A 21,208-nucleotide genomic window follows, 5' to 3' on the forward strand; every position below is an offset into this window, starting at 1 on the left:
AAAAGAAAAAAGGAAGGAAGAAAAGAAGGAAGAAAAGAAAAGAAAAAAGGAAGGAAGAAAAGAAGGAAGAAAAGAAAAGAAGGAAGAAAAAAGAAAAAAGGAAGAAAGAAAAGAGAAAAAAGGAAAGGAAAGAAAAGAAAAGAAAAGAAAAGAAAAGGAAAAGAAAAGAAAAGAGGAAGAAAGAAAAGAAGGAAGAAAAGAGGAAGAAAGAAAAGAAAAGAAAAGAAGGAAGAAAAGAAAAGAAAAGAAGGAAGAAAAGAGGAAGAAAGAAAAGAAGGAAGAAAAGAAAAGAAAAAAGAAGGAAGAAAAGAAAAGAAAAAAGAAGGAAGAAAAGAAAAGAAAAAAGAAGGAAGAAAAGAAAAGAAGGAAGAAAAGAAAAGAAGGAAGAAAAGAAAAGAAGGAAGAAAAGAAAAGAAGGAAGAAAAGAAAAGAAGGAAGAAAAGAAAAGAAGGAAGAAAAGAAAAGAAGGAAGAAAAGAAAAGAAGGAAGAAAAGAAAAGAAGGAAGAAAAGAAAAGAGGAAGGAAGAAAGGAAGGAAGAAAAGAAAAGAAGGAAGAAAAGAAAAGAAAAAAGGAAGGAAGAAAAGAAAAGAGAAAAGAAGGAAGAAAAGAAAAGAAAAAAGGACGGAAGAAAAGAAAAGAAAAAAGGACGGAAGAAAAGAAAAGAAAAAAGGAAGGAAGAAAAGAAGGAAGAAAAGAAAAAAAAGGAAGGAAGAAAAGAAAAGAGAAAAGAAGGAAGAAAAGAAGGAAGAAAAGAGAAAAGAAGGAAGAAAAGAAAAGAAGGAAGAAAAGAAAAAAGTAAGGAAGAAAAGAAAAGGAAAAAACAAAGAAAAGAAAAGGAAAAAACGAAGAAAAGAAAAGGAAAAAACGAAGAAAAGAAAAGGAAAAAACGAAGAAAAGAAAAGGAAAAAAAGGAAGAAAAGAAAAGAAAAAAAGGGAAGAAAAGAACAACTCCCCCAAACCCCAACCGAAAAACACAACCAAGCACTATTAGGTGCTCCTTTCCAGCCCAGTTCTGGTCTCAAATCTGCAGCTGTTTAAACTTGATTCAAGGAATGCAGTTTTGGAGGCCATCTTCAGCAAACATGCTGCCATGTGTTTTAACATAAGTTATAGATCACACAAGAACAGACTCCAAGTAGCTGGAAGCTGGGACTTCATAGATACTTTGTAATTGGGGGTGAGATATTCATTCACCAACATTGCCAATGTGACTGAGGTCTGTAAACATATCTTAAAGATCTGGAAAGTTGGTGATTATTAGCCTAGAGTGAGATTCCTGCTCTGGAGCCCTATGGGTGGTATTTTCTCCTGTGCTCATAGGCAGATGGGGGCTGGTCTCTTCTCCCAGGCAACCAGCACCAGAACAAGAGGACACAGTCTCAAGCTGTGCCAGGGAAGTTTATGCTAGAGGTGAGGAGAAAGTTCTTCCCAGAAAGTGTTACTGGCCATTGGAATGTGCTGCCCAGGGAGGTGGTGGAGGTGTTCAAAAAAGGATTGGAGGTGGCACTTGAAGCCATGGTTTAGTTGTCCTGAGGTCTGTGGTGACAGGTTGGACTTGATGATCTGAAAGGTCTTTTCCAACCTTATTGATTCTATGATTCTGTGATAAGTCTGCCTGAGAAAGTTTGCATTCAAGGTAGACAACCACAATTCATTTGTAGTTTGTGGAAAGAAATAGGTTGTTCGTGATCTGATTTATCTTGACTTCAAGAAAATGCCTACTCTAGGTGAGAACATCACAGAGGTGAGCTAGGGAGGTCCTTACTGCAGGATGTTGTGAACTTTATTTGAGGGTCAACAGTTCTTAGAGTGGGTCCCAGGTTTAGCTGTGCTCCAGTAAAGGTGCAGTTTTGTTTCATTTGAAAGTCTACTGTGTTTGCCCTCTGACTGTGAGGGGAGTTCAGGGTAATTCCTCCAGCTGGAGACCTAAAGTGGAGGTAAATCCGGTCCCTCTGGTGATGTGGGGTGGTGGTTTAGGCTGGGTGCTGGCCCGGATGCCACTGCACAGACCACACCTGGGAGGTCCCAAGGGCTGGGCCCAGCCCAAGGGGGTGGTCACAGGAAACCAGGTATTCCATTCCCATAACTCCTGCACCACTATAAAGTCCAGTGCAGGGTCTGGCACTTCCTCTTTCCTTCCTGTCCGCCACCCTGTAACTGGGGGAGATGTCTCCCAGCCATGGGTCTGGCTAGGCCCAAGGCCATGGAGTGAGGGGGGAATGGGCAGTCTCAGATCTGGCCAGCTGAGACTAGCCTAGCAGTGTGAGGGGGAAGGAGGAGCCCTGGGGGTCTTGGGTGCACCCTCAGGTGGGGATGGGATGTTTCTGGCTCTGCTTTGGGGTTTCTCTTGTCACTGTGTTTCGGGCTTTCTGTACACACTCACTGTTTTCTGTTTAAACCTTCCATCACTTTTGCAATCCATTGTGTCTGGGTCGTTATTTCTGCCCGTGGTGGGGAGGGGATTTGTCCCAACCCATTACAGTCCTCTGACTGTGAGGGGAGTTCAGGGTAATTCCTCCAGCTGGAGACCTAAAACTGAGGTAAATCCGGTCCCTCCGGTCATGTAGGGCAGGATTAAGCGAAATGCCAGTCACTGACTTTGCCACCTTTGCGTTACTTTATTTTAGCTTTAGTGCAAAGTGGCTTAGACTAGTTTTGTGGAAAGTATGTATATTGTTAGCAGAAAAACATATTGAAGAAAGATGTGATCCTCCCCCCCACCCCTCCTCTCCCCCAGTTTGCTGTAAATCACTAAAAGTAGCCTCCGCGAGCGTTCCCGTTGCTATCTCCCTGCCAAGGCAGGAAGCGTGTCAGGCTCCGGTTATGTGTAACACATGTTCAACAAGAGCTGGCCTTACACACCACTATCACTTTTTAAAGCTTTAAGCACTTGCTTAAGCAACATTTTTTAGTTTTGCTTTTAAGGGGCTTATTAGTGAAAGCTGCTAGCTTGGAGGCACTAAATCATGGTGGTGGGGGGGGGAAGCCCTCTGCTTGAGCACCTCCTGGGTAGCTGAAGGCTCCCTGTCCTGCCAGTCATCTCCATCCCTCACTTGGTGATGTAGGGGGATAAGTATTCCTGCTGTTGACTGGCTCTTGACTCTTCGTGTGGGACTGCCTGTAAAGAAGCAAATGCATGTCTTCTGTGGTGTGAGCTTTCCTTCCCAGAGCACTGGACTGTGACTGCTATTAAATTACAGACCATATTGCACCAGCCACCAGATGGTGAAGATAATTGACCTGCGGTCACAGAAGACTTGGTTGGATGTGAACTGGTGAGGCAGCAGTGAAATTAAATAAACAATTTGTCTGTGTACTGTCACTGTGTGAAGGCTTGACTATATGTGCTTCTCTGCATCATCACTTTGGGCTTACTTATATTCTCACAAAGAGGTGCACCTCAAGTTAGAATTACATAGAATAAAACCAGGTTGGAATAGAATAGAATAGAATAGAATAGACCAGACCAGACCAGACCAGGTTGGAAGAGACCTTCAAGATCATCACGTCCAACCTATCATCCAACACCACCTAATCAACTAACCCATGCAACCAAACACCCTGTCAAGTCTCCTCCTGAACACCTCCAGTGATGGCAGAGACCTTCAAGATCATCATGTCCAACCCATCAACCAATCCAACCCACCTAAACAACTAACCCATGGCACCAAGCACCCCATCAAGTCTCCTCCCGAAAACCTCGGTGCAGGCAGCAGTAGTCATTACCTGATCTGCATATTTCCACAGGTCCCTTGCACACAGGAATGAAACTGGGGCCAAATCCAAGGAGAGGGGATGATTTCTTCTTAGCAATGGTCTCAAGCAGAGAGACTTAAGGAATGGCAGAGAAGAGACAGGAGGAATCTTATGGGGAAAAAAACATTCTCAGCATCTCTAAATTCTGACTTTGGCCTTACAAATTGCTGCTGTACATGTGGGAAATGGGTGTCCTTTCCTCTCCAGAGCAGTAAGCTGTCAGTGAACAAAGGCATGATGGACTGGTGCTGGAGAATGAATGATGCTCTTGTCCATGAGCATGGTTATTCCAGGACAGCCCCACGAGTGACTGGAGTTTAGAATTTAGCCCCTGAGATTGCTGCGTTTTTCTAGGGCTCCAGTTTCCATGCCTGTAAGTGCTGTATGTTTCATGGGAATCACAATCTCTCTTTTAACCTAAGAGGTAGAAAAGCTTGGTCCCTTTTCTGCACCTCCCCCTTTCAAGGAAACAAACCTACAGAGCAGCCAACCTTTGGGTTGTAAAATATTGATTTCATGCAAATTAGATGGGGGGAAAAGCCAGATGCAGCCAGTCTTCTGTCTCCTCTACATGGAAATAATACTCCCTCAGTGCTCATCTGCTTAGGAGAGAGCAAAGACAGCAAGCACTGCTAATTTTTCCTGTACAGAGGTACCTGGGTGCTCGAATATGAAGTAATCTGCAGTGAAAGAAATCTCTGGAAGCATTTATGATTGCCATCTATTAGGAATGGAAAGCTAGAGGAGGATAAGCAAGTGGCCTTCGTATGTTCATCCAGAGTATTTTCATCTCTTCCTAATTGGCTGCTGTATTTCTCCTAGCCACGAAGTGCAAGGATTCTCCTTTTGCTGAGTAAAACTGGGTAAGAGGTGGCTTCCCCCCACCTAGTCATGGCTTTGTAGGCTGAAGCACAGATCAGGCAGGAATGAACAAGCATGGTATTTAAAAGGAGTGTGCAGATTTGTGACTGCATGCTGTACCTGCCAAGAGCTGATTTTCCTGTAGGTGTTTTTGCACTGAATTTTGCATGCATGGTTGTTTACTCCTTGTGAGCATCTGACTACTTGTGTCTTGAATCCTTACCTTACATATCACTACACTTCAAAGTGAAATTCTGTGACTGACTTTAGCTGGTAGAATTTGTAATCCTCTGGCCAGAGTGTTTTTCTGTTACTTAAGACTGGTGATAGGAACTTCACTGAAGTGGTTTAAGGCTTTCCTTGAACATTTGCATCTATTTTCTGAATTGTTTGCTGAACAGAACTCTGTTAAGCAAACAAACAAACAAACAAAAAGGCTGATGTGCTGTCCAAAGTTTTTGAGCAGTCAGTGGGGAATGGAACAGAGCTGTTACCGTGCAAGATGTCTGTGGAACCCTTGGCACTGAAGAAAGTTCTGTGTTCAAAAATGTTGGACTGGTCTGAATAGATAATATCTGCAAGCTTCTGTGCCAGGGAACGTTGCTGTGTTGAGTCAATGACGACTTTCTGTCAGAGCCTAATGAGGGAATTGTCTTGAGGCACCAAGCCATGCAAACTTGAAGAGACAAGCCAGCCCTGGTTGAACAAGTGGCCCTCAACAATGTGTTCCTTTGAGCTTCTGAGCTTTGCCTTGTGCTTTTGCAGTGAGGGCCCAGGAGATTCACCAGCCCAGAGAGGCTGTTCTTCATCACTGGACACTGGGGTCTGAGAGGAGAAGTACTTTGTGTGAGAAACCAAGGCAGGGAAACACTGAGTGGTGGCTGCCTCCTTCCGCAGAGGGGTTGCTCTGTAGCACCCTGCTGTCTGTATTACTTGTTTAACACACTAATCTTCAGCTTCTTTTTAAAGACAGTGGTAAGTAAGCAAGTGAATTTTTTTTTCCAAGCCTTTTTATACTTCCAGAAAATCTATATGGGTGAGTGGAAAGCCCAGGTTGTGATTTGTTGTTTCAGTTTTGTCAGTTAAAAGGCAGTTGCTGTCTACGTTCTGTGTGGTGATTGTCTTCAGTGGCATAGATGCTCTGTTGTCAGGGTATTTTCCTAACAATGTAGTGCCTCTTGTGTTGGTTTTTTATTATTTTATGATTTATTTTACTTTCTAACCAAGCTAGGGAGAGTCCTTTGGCTGAGTGCTCTCTTAGAAGCTGGGTGGGTTGGATGAGGTCTTTGAACAGCATATTTGATTCCCTGTGTACCGTTCTGAAATGCTCTGTGTGTCCATGGTGGTTTGTCTCTTCCCCCCTTTGAACTTCTAGCATCCCAAAAGACTAAGACACAAAAGCATTTCCCTGCAATTAATATCTCACTGCTCTGAATATAGTTTTTCATCCTCAGAAATCATAATCCTCAGAACAGCCCCCGTGCCTCACTCGTGCTGGGGTACTGCTGTTCTTTCTTGTAGTCATTTTGCTTCATGATTCAGAAACAAAGGGCAACAAAGTTGGTGAGGGGTTTGGAGCACAAGCCCTGTGAGGAGAGGATGAGGGAGCTGGGGTTGCTTAGCCTGGAGAAGAGGAGGCTCAGGGGAGACCTTATTGCTCTCTACAACTACCATAAGGGAGGTTGTAGACAGGCAGAGGTTGGTCTCTTCTCCCAGGCAACCAGCACCAGAACAAGAGGGCACAGTCTCAAGCTGCGCCAGGGGAGGTTTAGGCTGGATGTTAGGAAGAAGTTCTATACAGAGAGAGTGATTGCCCATTGAAATGGGCTGCCTGGGGAGGTGGTGGAGTCGCCATCATTGGAGGTGTTCAGGAGGAGACTTGCTGGGGTGCTTGGTGCCATGGGTTAGTTGTTTAGGTGGGTTGCATTGGTTGATGGGTTGGACACGATGATCTTGAAGGTCTCTTCCAACCTGGTCTGGTTCTGTTCTGTTCTGTTCTGTTCTATTCTATTCTATTCTATTCTATTCTATTCTATTCTATTCTATTCTATTCTATTCTATTCTATTCTGCAAAGTCCATTAACTTTCTGGCTTTGTGGTTTATTGGATTTCCAGTAGGACAGATAGCACATAAATGTTCTCAGAGTACACCTCACATAGCAATAAACAGCAGCTGAAAAGCTCTCCAAACCAGTACTGTGTTTGCAAGAGGATTTGTCACATAAGCATGACTACTGTTTTGCAGTCCTGCTAATTGAGCACTGAGAAGGCAGAAGTAGCTAAACAAAATGCTGGAAAAAATGTGCCTTCTTTTTGTTGTTGTCAGAAACAAGTTCATTTAGAGAAGAAGCCAACATACCTATGAAAAATTATCCCATGTGATTCTGCACATACTTGTGCTAGTTCTGCAGTTTCTGTGGACATCAGCTGGACAGAATTAGACTTCCTAAGGTTTTTTTTAATTGAATGGAAAGATCTTCTGTATCTGCTCATGTTTCAAATGTTTTTACACTGTCATTGAGGTTGTAGGCAGGTGGGGGCTGGTCTCTTCTCCCAGGTAACCAGCACCAGAACAAGAGGACACAGTCTCAAACTGCACCAGGGGAGGTTTAGGCTGGATGTTAGGAAGAAATTCTTCACAGAGAGAGTGATTGGCCATTGGAATGTGCTGCCCAGGGAGGTGGTGGAGTCACCATCAGTGGAGGTGTTTAGGAAGAGACTGGATGGGGTGCTTGGTGCCATGGTTTAGTTGATGAGATGGTGTTGGGTGATAGGTTGGAATTGATGATCTTGAAGGTCTCTTCCAACCTGATCTGGTCTGGTGTGGTCTGGTCGGGTCTGGTCTGCTCTACTCTACTCTACTCTGTTGGTATAATCTTGGTACACCTGCCATAGTGCCAGTGTCCTTTTGACTCTCATAGCAACAACCATCCATGAAAGAGGATCAGCAGGGGTGGCAGTTCAGGAGAAGGAATAGGTGAACATGATCTGAGATTTACAAAAGACATTTGAAAGGAGGAGAACACTGTTTACCTAGGTGTAGACATTTTGCTCTTCATTTGCAAAGAAAATACAAAAGCCAAACCCTCTTAAGGCTGAGAGCTGGGTCCCTTTAGCTTGGAGAAGGCTGAGGGGGGATCTTATTCATGCTTACAAATGTCTAAGGGGTGGGTGTCATGAAGATGGGGCCAGACTCCTGTCAGTGGTCCCCAATGACAGGACAAGAGGTGATGTGTATGAACTTAAACACAGGAAGTTCCATCTAAATGTGAGCAGGAACTTCTTTACTTTGTGAGTGGCAGAACACTGGAATGGGCTGCTCAGAGAGGTGATAGTCTCTGTCTCTGGAGGCTTTCAAGGCCCAGCTGGGCATGCTCCTATGTGACCTGCTTCAGGTGGTCCTGCTCTGGGTTGAACTTGATGATCTTCAGAGGTCCCTTCCAACCCCTACCATTCTGTGATTCATTGACCAGGACTAAAAATAATCCTATGGATTAATAATCCTTAGCCTTTCCATAAAAGCTGACTCCCCTCATGGGATTCTCTGAACAGTAAGAAGCTAGCTCTGACTCAGAAGCTGTCTCTCAGCTAGTAAGACTTGTCCTGCAAACTTTTGAGTCATGCCTATTTTAATGAAGTTTGTGCAGGTTTTTGATCTGAGCTGGCTCATACTCCTCCTGTCTATGTGCACAAGGTTTGGGTCTCTCTGCAAAGTATAGGTTGTGACTACTTAGTTGCATTGGGATGTCCTGGAGATTAGGTGCTGCTGCACTGGCCACAGTATCACAGGATCACTAAGGTTGGAAGAGACCTCAAGGATCATCAAGTCCAACCTGTCACCACCGACCTCATGACTAGACCATGGCACCAAGTGCCGCATCCAATCCCCTCTTGAACACCTCCAGGGACTCCACCACCTCCCTGGGCAGCACATTCCAATGACGAATCACTCACTCGGTGAAGAACTTTCTCCTCACCTCGAGTCTAAACCTCCCCTGGTGCAGCTTCTGACTGTGTCCTCTTGTTCTGGTGCTGGTTGCCTGGGAGAAGAGACCAACCCCTTCCTGCCTACAACCACCTTTCAGGTAGTTGTAGAGAGCAATGAGGTCACCCCTGAGCCTCCTCTTCTCCAGGCTAAACAACCCCAGCTCCCTCAGCCTCTCCTCACAGGGCTGTGCTCAAGGCCTCTCCCCAGCCTTGTTGCCCTTCTCTGGACATGTTCAAGTGAAGCACTGGAGATGGAGTTTGCCTTACCAAGCATGGATATCTGCATCAGAGTTACTTACTGTAGTTCCCTGGTGGGGACAAAGGCACTCATCCCAAAAGTCTCCTAGATCTTCTTTCTACTGACTGAACAAAGTGCCTAGCTCAGATGAGATGAAATGGATATTCCTGCACTTTACTGACTACCCTGCTGGCACAGTGGCAAGAGTGCTGATTCAGGAGTGCATTAAATCAGGAACCAGTCCTTGAGAGAAAAACATATATATTTTTTCTTTTTTTCCTTTTTATCCCTTCTCTCTATTTTTTTCCCTTTGCCCCCCTCCCTTTTCTCTCTTTCTTTTTTTTCAATGGTGTGTGGGAGGAAGGAAAGTTTAGATATATTAACTGCAAGCAGAACATTCCCTGCTCGTCCCTTAAAATTTGAAGTATCAGACAAATATTTTCCTGTGGCAGATAAAATCTTGCACTTGGCTGTTGATTTTCAAATCCCTGTTTCAGCCATCATTTGGAAAGCTGCATCTCTGTAAATGCTGCTGATTCTGTGTGTGTATTCTTGCACACACACACACACACACGGTGCACACTCTTGTCCCTGTCTGTGGCTGCTGACCGTTGCCAAGCTTGTGAGTTCAGGGGCTCACAGCTGCAGAGGGGTTTTTGTGTGTGTATAATGTTTGTCTGTGCAGACAAATTATATATGTTTATGTTAAGAGACTGGCTTCCTGCTGAAAGAGAGACAGAACAGGACTGTGTGTAGCTGGAGAGCTCATCTTTGGAATGGAATGGAATGGAATGGAATGGAATGGAATGGAATGGAATGGAATGGAATGGAATGGAATGGAATGGAATGGAATGGAATGGAATAGAATAGACCAAACCAAGTTGGAAGAGACCTTCAAGATGATCGTGTCCAACCTATCATCCAACACCACCCAACCAACTAACCCCTGGCACCAAGCACCCCATCAAGTCTCCTCCTGACCACCTCCAGCGACGGTGACTCCACCACCTCCCCAGGCAGCCCATTCCAATGGGCAATCACTCTCTTTGTGTAAAACTTCCTCCTGACCTCCGGCCTAAACCTCCCCTGGCACAGCCTGAGACTGTGTCCTCTTGTTCTGGTGCTGGCTGCCTGGCAGAAGAGACCAACTTCTGCCTGTCTACAACTCCCTTTCAGGGAGTTGTAGAGAGCAATAAGGTCACCCTTGAGTCTCCTCTTCTCCAGGCTAAGCAACCCCAGCTCCCTCAGCCTCTCCTCATAGGGCTTGTGTTCCAAACCCCTCACCAACTTTGTTGCCCTTCTCTGGACATGCTCCAGCAAGTCAACCTCCTTCCTAACCTCAGGAGCCCAGAACTGGACACAGTACTCGAGGTGTGGCCTAATAGATGGGGCAGATGTGGATTTGGGGAAGGGGATAATGCAGGATCGAGGCGGTCCTGGTGTCAGGTCAGACGTGTTGTGCCAGTGCTGTGGCTTTATGCAGAGCAGATTATGGTGGGAATGTGCTAAATGATTTGGAGTGTGTAGGAGGTTACCAAGGAGGGACTAACTCAGAGGAGGGGAGTTAAAAAAAAGGGTATGTTTTAATTTTGTCTAAACCCCAAACCTTTCTCTTGCTCCTTCTGATTGCGATTCAGGATAGAAGGGAAGTCTTACACAGCAGGTCAGTAACACAGGCTTGTAGTCTCCCTTCAAGTTGCACAAAGCCAAACAATTCTGACTGTGGGTTTCAGGGCTCAAATATTCAGGATAAGGTAGAAAAGAATAACTGAAAAATGTCTAGGAGGGATCTCAGGTGCTGTCTCTGTGCCTCTTTGTTATTTGGAGGCTTGCACTGCAGATACTGGTGTTCATGGACAGTCCCAGCTGTTCTCCCTCCCTTGGCCTGGGTTAACACACCTTCACTCATGTAGTCACACCCTAAGCCAGTCCTGGCAAAATGATTCATGTTATGAGAAAACATCCATTAAACAAAGCCATGAAGTGAACCCAGGCATCTTGACTGAGCAAGGTCCAGGAGGCATTGCAGCACTGGCAGAATGGGTAGGAGGAGGCAGTCCTGGCTTGGCCTCAAGCAGCACAGGACATGTGTTGTCATCCTGGCTGTGCAGCTGGTAGGCAAACACCTCACAGGCAATACAGGAGGAAAACATACAAGTTGCTTTGATCACACACAAAAGCAAACCCTGAGTACACAATTTCATGCACCCTGTCAGCTCCTTCTGGACAGTGTTCAGCATTGCACAGACCTCTCAGACCGTGTGCTTAGGGTGCAGCGTATGTCTGTACTGGCCTGAGTTGGCTGTGGCTGCTTGGGATGAGGTATGTGCATGAGTCATGCAGGGACATCAGTCAGGAGTGGGATTTTTGGAGCAGCATGCTGGCTGCTGTGTTGGGAGTCAGTGTGCACACATGGTTGGAGAGGCTTGGCAGAGCTGCAGTACCCTGAATCGCAGCGTGAAGAGGCAAGGGATGAGGCAGGGAGCAGTCTGCGTTTTTAGCAGGATCTAAATCTCTTCCTGACACCATACACGCAGGCAAAGGAGATGATCATTTTGTTGCTCAGATCTGGGGGGTGTCAGCAATACAGCATAAGGGTTTCCCTGCCCTGGGTGCAGGAGGTGGGAGAGTGTGAGAGAGCTCTGTGCCTTCTGCCACGGCACAGTGGGCTGGAGCTAACACAAGGTGGATCCTGGAGTAAGAGAAGTGGTTGTTAAATGTAGCAAGTGTGGGTTTGCTCTGCCAAGTCACTGCTTGAGCAGAGAACAAAGGTAGGTGGTGGCATGCAGTCCTCACACCCTCTCTGATCTAAGGCAGGACTTCTGTTTAGGTGCTAAGGTACTCCCAGAGAACTGTTTTATCTGGAGGGAGAGCTGCTAATGGGTGGAATGGGTAGCTGATGTTGCTCAGGAAAAGAAGACAGAAGAAAAAACCTGTTCTGGTGTGTAACTAAACTCTTAACTCCCAAAAGATTCAGTTATTGAGTGTAACATTTCTACAGGAAAAAGATGAGAAAGACCTTGCCTGGCTTAGAGGCAAGGGAAAGCAGCCTGCTGATTTTTGGGGGCTGCATTTGTTTCTTACAGAGGCCATCTCAGCCGCGGTTGTGACAGAGACATGCAGCGTGTGGCTCTGTCAACGTGGTCCTAACCCTAAGTAACGTGTGTTCTGCTCAGCTCTGGCTGTGACCTTCACTGCAGATCTCTAAGCACTCTCTGGTTTTGTTCCCACCAAGCAATTTGAAAGCCTGAGGCACAGAGGGGTGGAAGATTTCAGTTAGAGATATATATGGTACCTACCTGCATCGTGTTAATGCGTCAGTAGGCAGACGTCACTGTCCTGCAGCGAGGCTGGCACAGTTGTGTCCCTGGCTCCCCTGCTTGCCTCTGTGTCTCAATGGAGCTCATAACTTCATTTTGCAAGGTTTGCAGAGGGCTAAATCTGGGCCCAGGAGTGTTATTTTTAGAGTCTTGAAAATAGGCTAATGTGCAAAAAAAGCCTTTTCTCACACTTTAATGAACCATTTGGGGACTTGAGGAGGAGGGGAAGATGGCACTGAAATAGGAAAGGCTTTTTGTGTCATCTCCTTAGTTGTATAAGGGGCAGAGGGTCCATCTGTGGTGCTGGCATCCTCCCAGAGATCTATGTGCATTGTCCCATCCTATTCTTACCCCTTGATCTGTTTCCAAAACTCCTCTTTCCTTATCCACTGACTTTTTGCTTCCTCCTGCTGCCCCTGTCCTTTAGCACTGTCCCAGATGTCTTCTCTTGAGCATGCCGCCTGCGTTGTCAGCTGCAGACAGATTGCATTTCCCTGAATCGATTTTAAGGAGCCATTGATGGAGGTGGATTTCAGGAAAATGCCTACCATTCATTTCTCAGTTTCTGCCAGCCTGGGTTTCAAGTGTTCATGTTCCAACTAGGAGGATCTCTCAAGGTCTGGGGCTGGGCAGAGGCTGCAAAGACCGGCACACTGGAGGAGCGTTTGCTCTGGGCTTTCTGACCATAGCTGTCTCTGTGTCTTGGGAAGGGTGGTTGCTACCCAAGGGAGATAGGCTTGTGCCAACTTTGAAATCATCATGGAGGCAGTTGGTGCTGTTACCAGAGGTAGGCCATGTGGCTGAGGTTCTGTTGAGGAATGGTGAAAATTAGTTTAGTCCTCAACTCTGTACCAAACCAAAAAGAAACTGAAAAAAACTCAAGAGGGCATGTGGTGGGAGGCAAGGGAGCAGAAGCTGTCAACCCTGAAGTCCTCTGCTCCCAGGAGGCCATCTGTCCACTGCCCTGTGTTGAAGTGAGTGCAGGTCTGGATCGTTAACTCTTTCCTCTGACTCTGGGGATTTCATAGAATCAATAAGGTTGGAAAAGACCTCAGGGGTCATCAAGTCCAACCTAGCACCCAACACCTCAGGACTAACTGAACCATGGCACCCAGTGCCATGTCCAATCCCCTCTTGAACATCTCCAGTGACCATGACTCCACCACCTCCCTGGGGAGCACATTCCAATGGCTAACAACTCTTTCTGTGAAGAACTTTCTCCTCACCTCCAGCCTAAAATTCCCCTGGTGCAGCTTGAGACTGTGTCCTCTTGTTCTGGTGCTGGTTGCCTGGGAGAAGAGACCAGCCTCCTCCTGGCTACAACTTCTCTTCAGGGAGTTGTAGAAAGCAAGAAGGTCTCCCCTGAGCCTCCTCTTCTCCAGGCTAAGCAACCCCAGCTCCCTCAGCCTCTCCTCACAGGGCTGTGCTTGAGGCCTCTCCCCAGCCTCGTTGCCCTTCTCTGGACATGTTCAGGAGTCTCAATGTCCTTCTTAAACTGAGGGGCCCAGAACTGGACACAGTTCATATCTCAGAGAGTGCAGATGAGCAGGTGGATTATATTAGGCTTAGAAGAGCCAGCTTGTAAACTTTTCAACCTTGGCTGTGCAGAATGGTGTTGGCATGGAGGCTTTCTGTTTCATACTGCCTTCCTCTTCCCGTCTTCTCTCCCCTTCCTTCAGTGCAGTACACCACCTGAGTGCTGCCCACCTAGTGATCATGGCAGCTGTTTGTCATACCAGATGCTTTCTGTATATCTTACCTCATATTTGTTTTGGCTTAAAATAAAGCTCAGTTCTCCAGTGTTTACCACTGGATGTGCTCCCACTGACATCTGCAGGAGAGCTGTGAGTCCAGCTGTTGACTGAAGTGATCCTAGAAGCAGCTGCTGCCTGCTTGGGGCGCAGATCTTCTCAAAGAGGTTGCGATCGTGTTCTGAATGCAGAGTCTATTGATATCCTTCCAAGATAAAAGGCCACAAAGATGACCACCACTTATAAACTAATTAGCCAGAAGCCTCCTTCTCATGTGGTGTAATCCCTATCGTGTCCTGCAAATTTCAGGGCTGTTACTCGAATGCAAGAATCAACATACTGGAGCTGAGAGCAGGTCTACATCACAGCCTTTTGTTGGGGAAGCCATCAGTCAGAGCTTTGATTGCATGTGTGATCTTTGGCCAGCACAGCTGTGCTGACAAGAAGTCCTCAGCATAGCCTTCTGCTAGTTATACCAGCAAACCCTTGTTTGTATGGCTGTTGCTGAAGGAGGGGATGGGAAGCTCCTTTACAAGTTCATGAACTTGGTGAGGGGTTTGGAACACAAGCCCCATGAGGAGGGACTGAGGGAGCTGGGGTTGCTTAGCCTGGAGAAGAGGAGGCTCAAGGGAGACCTTATTGCTATCTACAACTACCTGAAGGGAGGTTGTAGACAGGCAGATGTTGGTCTCTTCTCCCAGGCAGCCAGCACCAGAACAAGAGGGCACAGTCTCAGGCTGTGCCAGGAGAGGTTTAGGCTGGATGTTAGGAAGAAGTTCTATACAGAGAGAGTGATTGCCCATTGCAATGGGCTGCCTGGGGAGGTGGTGGAGTCACCATCATTGGAGGTGTTCAGGAGGAGACTTGATGGGGTGCTTGGTTGCATGGTTTAGTTGTTTAGGTGGTGTTGGATTGGTTGAAGGGTTGGACGCGATGATCTTGAAGGTCTCTTCCAACCTGGTCTGGTCTGGTCTGGCCTGGTCTACTCTACTCTACTCTACTCTACTCTACTCTACTCTACTCTACTCTACTCTACTCTACTCTACTCTACTCTACTCTACTCTACTCTACTCTACTCTACTCTACTCTACTCTACTCTACTCTACTCCATTCCATTCCATTCCATTCCATTCTTGCCACTGTGAGCTCTGTCAATGGTGAGCTCCCTTTACCCGTGCTGTAGACCCCTGTCTGGCTGCCCTGGCAGCCTTCATGGTAGGAGCTGACCCAGCTAAGTGCAGTTGTGAGGTTCCAGTTAAGCCAGGGCTGTGCTTACTACATTTATTATTATATTTTTTTAAGAGTCTTTTGAATGCATTTTTTTTCCCCAAATGTACATCTTGTTCTCAAGAAGGCTTTGATCTTGTTAATCTTTTCATCTATCCATCAGGCTGTTGTGTGAAAACGCTGGAATGTGCTTTTCTTGTGGCATGGGCTTTCTTTGGGCCTTTTTTCCCCCTTTTCTTTTTTTGTTTTGCACAGTTTAGAGAGTTTTCCTTCCCTGAGGCTCTCCTTCTGACTTGATCTGAAATGAAAGTCGACCACAGATGTGTCAGGTTCTAGAGAGCCACTTCAGGCCCTCTCTTTGAATTTTCTTTGCAGGGATTTCCTGACGTCAAATTGAAACATTTCTTTCTGTTTCCTCACATTAAGATACAGGAAGCGTTCTGGGCAAGGCTGCACATTCAGTTGTGAGCAGACATGAGCTCTGTCTGCCTGTCTCCACCAGGTGGGAGACATGCCAACATGAAACCCAAAGTCTCAGTCTTGCGATTGCCCCTTGCACCTTGAGTCCTGTGTCCAGCTCCGGGCCCCTCAGTTTAGGAAAGATGTTGAGTTGCTGGAACGAGTCCAGAGAAGGGCAACAAAGCTGGGGAGGGGTTTGGAGCACAGCCCTGTGAGGAGAGGCTGAGGGAGCTGGGGTTGCTTAGCCTGGAGAAGAGGAGGCTCAGGGGAGACCTTCTTGCTCACTACAACTACCTGAAGGGAGGTTGTAGCCAGGTGGGGGTTGGTTTCTTCTGCCAGGCAACCAGCACCAGAACAAGAGGACACAGTCTCAAGCTGCACCAGGGGAAGTTCAGGTTGGATGTTAGGAAGTTCTATACAGAGAGAGTGATTGCCCATTGGAATGTGCTGCCCGGGGAGGTGGTGGAGTCACCATCACTGGAGGTGTTCAGGAGGAGACTTGATGGGGTGCTTGGTGCCATGGGTTAGTTGTTTAGGTGGGTTGGATTGGTTGCTGGGTTGGACGCGATGATCTTGAAGGTCTCTTCCAACCTGGTTTATTCTATGTAATTCTATGTTACAGATAAGCATAAACCTCTTGTTTCATGAAAGTGTAAAGAATCTTTTTTGTCTACTTTTATCTTTTTCTTAGGTCCTGAGGGAGACTAATAAATTGGCTGAAATGGAAGAGCCACCTTTGCTGCCAGGAGAAACCATTAAAGACATGGGTATGTGAACCTGGTGGGTTGAGACTGTCCCCCAGCAAATTTTTGGAGAATTACCCCCAGAATAAATCACCAGCCCAGCCCAGCTGACTTGAAAGGCAGAATGAAGCTGTATTTACAAAGCAAGCAAAACCTAGAGCTATAAAATGTGATGAATATGTACCAAATATATTTACAAATATTTACAATCCAGGAATAAAACCCAGCAAATACACGGGTCCCCTTGGACAGAATCACCCCCCTGGGTGGGCCAGGGGACTGTTTCAACCTCCTCCCTTTTTGGAATAGAATAGAATAGAATAGAATTAAGCAGGTTGGAAAAGACCTTTGAGATCATCAAGTCCAACCTATCACCCAACACCATCTAATCAGCTAAACCATGGCTTCAAGTGCCACATTCAGTCTCTTCCTAAACACCTCCAGTGATAGTGACTCCACCACCTCCCTGGACAGCACATTCCAATGGCCAACAACTCTCTCAGTGAAGAACTTTCTCCTCACCTCGAGTCTAAACTTCCCCTGGTGCAGCTTGAGACTGTGTCCCCTTGTTCTGGTGCTGGTTGCCTGGGAGAAGAGACCAACCCCCACCTGGCTACAACCTCCCTTCAGGTAGTTGTAGAGAGCAAGAAGGTCTCCCCTGAGCCTCCTCTTCTCCAGGCTAAACAACCCCAGCTCCCTCAGCCTCTCCTCATAGGGCTTATGCTCCAGGCCTCTCCCCAGCCTTGTTGCCCTTCTCTGGACACATTCAAGAGTCTCAATGTTCTTCTTAAACTGAGGGGCCCAGAACTGGACACAGGACTCAAGGTGTGGCCTAACCACTGCTGAGTCCAGGGGCACAATGACTTCCCTGCTCCTGCTGGTCGCACTATTCCTGATGCAGGCCAGGATGCCATTGGCCTTCTTGGCCAATTTCTCTGTCTGATAAACATGGATTGCCAAAGCATTAAGTTGCTTTGCTATGTGTGTAGGTGCATGTGTATATGTGCAGTGCAATCAAGTGAGATTGTTTCCTTAGGAAGCCAAACTAATGTAAATGTGAAAGGTGATGTGGCTCACAGGCTGGCAAAGTCAGTGCTCTGAGGTTGTGCCTGGCATTCCTTACCCTGAAAGCATTTCTATAGCACCTTTTCCCTTTCCCCAGAAATCCTTTTCCTTCTCAGATGTCAATGCACACTGCTCTTCTCTTCTTAGTTGATCTATTTGGCTTTCTTTTTTCCCCCCCCCCCAAACATTTTGAAATTACATTTTGAATACTGGGAAGTCTAATGGAAAAATCAGGCAGGCTGCCCTCACCCTGATTATTCTTCATGAGTCTGCTTTCAAACCTCTGTCAAACTAGGCTTTGAAGAGAAGTGATTAATAATCAGGCAGTAATGAAACACTTGGTTGAATTTGAGCTGGCTAGCAGCATTTTGTATATAATTGTCCTTCAAATGGATGCATATCAAGTAAAATCAAGAATGACAATGCTAGCATGTGTGTGTGTTTAACCAAATACTCTGTGATGCTCTGAACTAGTCACTCCTGATATTTTAAAGATCCTCCTCCATGTCCTGATCTGGGAGAGTCAGGGAAGACTGCAGAAGCAGAGCTGACTTGAGGATGATAGAGTTATATGAGTTGGCACTGCATTGGAGTAAGGGAATCTCTTTCTCCCCTCCTCCCAACTGAATCTCATGGGATAAAGGTAAAGGAAATTGAGGTCTCCATCCTGACAGCCCAGTAGTCTGGTATTTCATGCATGGTGGCTGTCACCTGGATGGGAGGTGTGCTGTCCACCTTACTTCACCCATCCCCTGCAAAATAGATCTCTTGGGTTTGAGAGGTTTGAGGTTGTTAAGATGGTCCAAAGAGTTCTTACATGGACCTGGCAGCTCTAGTCAGTGGGTGTCCTTCTGAAAGGATCTGTCTCTGTTTGAGGAGTGTCATTTTGGTGATAGTGTAAGCCATTGCCACAGCACAGCCAGCCAACTGCTTTAATGGCAGAAGAAGCGATAGGTCACTGCTGGATGGTGGAGGGGGAAGGGAATGGCTTAAATGTTGGCATTTTTAATTGATGTAAACCAGAAGGGCAGTTAGGGAAGGTGTTTGCTGTAGAAAACCAGCAGCACCTCTTGCCTTTTGCTGGAACAAGTGAGAAATGTTTGAGGCCTTTTAAGAAGGGGACTGTTTTGAGTCACCACCACTCAGGCTCCAAAAGAACTGAACTGTTGCAGAGTAACTTGATCGCTGACTTCAGACTTACAGTCACCACCAGTTGGGTGCTGTGCAGATTCATGGCTGCTACACTTCCCCCCTGTACTCAGCACTGGTGAGGCCACACCTTCAGTACTGAGTTCAGTTTTGGGGCCCTCACTAAAAGGAAGACAGTGAGGTGCTGGAGCAGGTCCAGAGAAAGGCAACAAAGCTATGAAGGGTCTGGAGAATAAGGCTTGTGAGGAGCAGCTGAGGGGACTGGGATTGATCACTCTGGAGAAAAGGAGGCTGAGGGGAGACCACCTTGCTCTTTACAGCTACCTGAAAGGAGTTTGGAGCAAGATAGGTATTGATGTCTTCTTCCTAGTAACAAATGAGGGGACAAGAGGAAATGGCTTCAAGTTGCACCAGTGGAGTTTTAAATTGGGTATTAGAAGAAACTTGACTGAAAGGGTTATCAAATGCTGCCTTCCTGGGCAGGTGATTGAATCACCATCTCAGGAGGTGTTTAGAAGCAGCATAGAAGTTCTAAGGGACATGGTTTAACACCAGACTTGGTATATTTAGATAATGGTTGGATTCGATGACCTAAGAGATCCTTTCCAACCAAACCAATTATCTGATTCTATGATGCAAGTTGCTGTAGTTCCACTGGCTTTTAACATGAGAGCCCTCATCCCAGGCCTAACTCTGCATGCAAGGCTGTGCAGAATGACCAAAGCATCCTAAAAGTCACATGTGGGAGACCTCCTTTCTCCTCTCCTTGGTGGCACAGGCCAGCTTGCGGACAATCCTTCGCTTTTGTGCAGGTTGCTGTCAGCTTCCAATGTAGGTGTCCATTGCTCAGTCAGAGTGAACAGTTTGCAGCTGAACAGTGGCTTTTTCACAGGGGTAGAAGTTCTGTGCAAATGTAGGATTCTAGGGATGCTGCTTTCCTGGAGTTCAGTTTATACCCAGACTCTTACCTTCTCCACTCCCCTGAAACCTGCATGGGAGCTCTAGACTGGGAGCCAGATTCAGCTTGTTTTCATCTGAAAACTCCTGCCCCTAAGCATTGTTGATGCCATAGTTTTACTCCTGTAAATGAACCATGAAAATAACAGCATTTTTTTTTCTTCCCCCCCCCCTTCCTTCTTTTTAAGCTAAGGATGTTACTTACATCTGCCCCTTCACTGGAGCAATCAGAGGAACTCTTACTGTTACCAATTATAGACTGTACTTTAAAAGCATGGAACGGGTAAGGTTTTGAAACCATCTGCTTTTGTTGGCTATTCAGGCTGTGGATCTAGATGTTCTTTGAGAGTAATTCTGTGTGAATCATAGTTGTATGGTTGGGAGTATAGCCATAAGGGAGCAGGAGCTGGGGATTTATTCTTTTTTTTCCTCTCCCCCTCCCCTTTTTAAACTCACAAATTTCAACTGTCTACAGGACCCTCCTTTTGTCCTAGATGCATCTTTAGGTGTAATCAACAGAGTGGAGAAAATTGGAGGTGCTTCCAGCCGTGGGGAGAATTCATATGGCCTGGAGATTGTATGCAAGGTAAGCTATTCTCTGTTTCACACACAGGGGATGGGGAATGGATGTTTTAAAAGGATTTCTACAGGAAGTTCTGCAGAACACTTCAATCAGTGTGACTTCACATGCTGTGCTAGGTAATCTTTCCTTCATAGTGGAAACTCAGGCCTGCATCCCACTGATGCACTTCTCAGGATTGCCCACTAGATTATTCCACTTGCATTTCAAGTGCAAAAAAGGGGCACATTTCCCCTAAATCATAGTCATATGTCCACCTGCTCCTGATAGAATAGAATAGAATAGAATAGAATAGAATAGAATAGAATAGAATAGAATAGAATAGAATAGAATAGAATAGAATAGAATAGAATAGACCAGACCAGGTTGGAAGAGACCTTCAAGATCATCATGTCCAACCTATCATCCAACACCACCTAATCAACTAAACAATGGCACCAAGCACCCTGTCAAGTCTTCTCCTGAACACCTCCAGTGATGGTGACTCCACAACCTCCTCAGGCAGCCCATTCCAATGGGCAATCACTCTCTCTGTGTAGAACTTCTTCCTAACATCCAACCTAAACCTCCCCTGGTGCAGCCTGAGACTGTGTCCTCTTGTTCTGGTGCTGTTTTTCTGGGAGAAGAGACCAACCTCTGCCTGTCTACAACCTCCCTTCAGGTAGTTGTAGAAAGCAATAAGGTCACCCCTGAGTCTCCTCTTCTCCAGGCTAAGCAACCCCAGCTCCCTCAGCCTCTCCTCACAGGGCTGTGTTCCAAACCCCTCACCAACTTCGTTGCCGTTCTCTGGACACGCTCCAGCAAGTCAACCTCCTTCCTAAACTGAGGGGCCCAGAACTGGACACAGTACTCGAGGTGTGGCCTAACCAGTGCAGTGTACAGGGGCAGAATGACTTCCCTGCTCCTGCTGGCCACACTGTTCCTGATGCAGGCCAGGATGCCATTGGCCCTCTTGGCTGCCTGGGCACACTGCAGGCTCATGTTCAGCCTACCATCGACCAGCACCTTCCAGGTCCCTCTCTACCTGGCTGCTCTCCAGCCACTCTGACCCCAGCCTGTAGCACTGCATGGGGTTGTTGTGGTCAATGTGCAGAACCTGGCACTTGGATGTGTT

The 21,208-nt window shown here is 46.5% G+C and overlaps 1 protein-coding gene across 3 annotated transcripts in view; it reads left to right on the forward strand.

The window, feature by feature from the left end:
- Positions 1 to 21,208, forward strand: part of MTMR2 (myotubularin related protein 2) — a 91,412-nt gene that overhangs the window by 33,432 nt on the left and 36,772 nt on the right. For 2 of the 3 annotated variants that reach the window (XM_068145347.1, XM_068145357.1), the window contains exons 3-5: positions 16,292 to 16,367; positions 19,703 to 19,797; positions 19,990 to 20,100. In XM_068145347.1, the coding sequence (XP_068001448.1) occupies positions 16,292 to 16,367; positions 19,703 to 19,797; positions 19,990 to 20,100 (282 nt within the window). Of the gene's footprint in view, positions 1 to 5,511; positions 5,594 to 16,291; positions 16,368 to 19,702; positions 19,798 to 19,989; positions 20,101 to 21,208 lie in introns of those variants that run through there. The other variant, XM_068145367.1, reaches the window with a different exon arrangement.

The sequence above is a fragment of the Melanerpes formicivorus genome, unplaced genomic scaffold (genome assembly GCF_026170545.1).
Source record: "Melanerpes formicivorus ecotype bairdi unplaced genomic scaffold, bMelFor1.0.p_v2 SCAF_1, whole genome shotgun sequence".
Taxonomy (NCBI): Eukaryota; Metazoa; Chordata; class Aves; order Piciformes; family Picidae; genus Melanerpes; species Melanerpes formicivorus.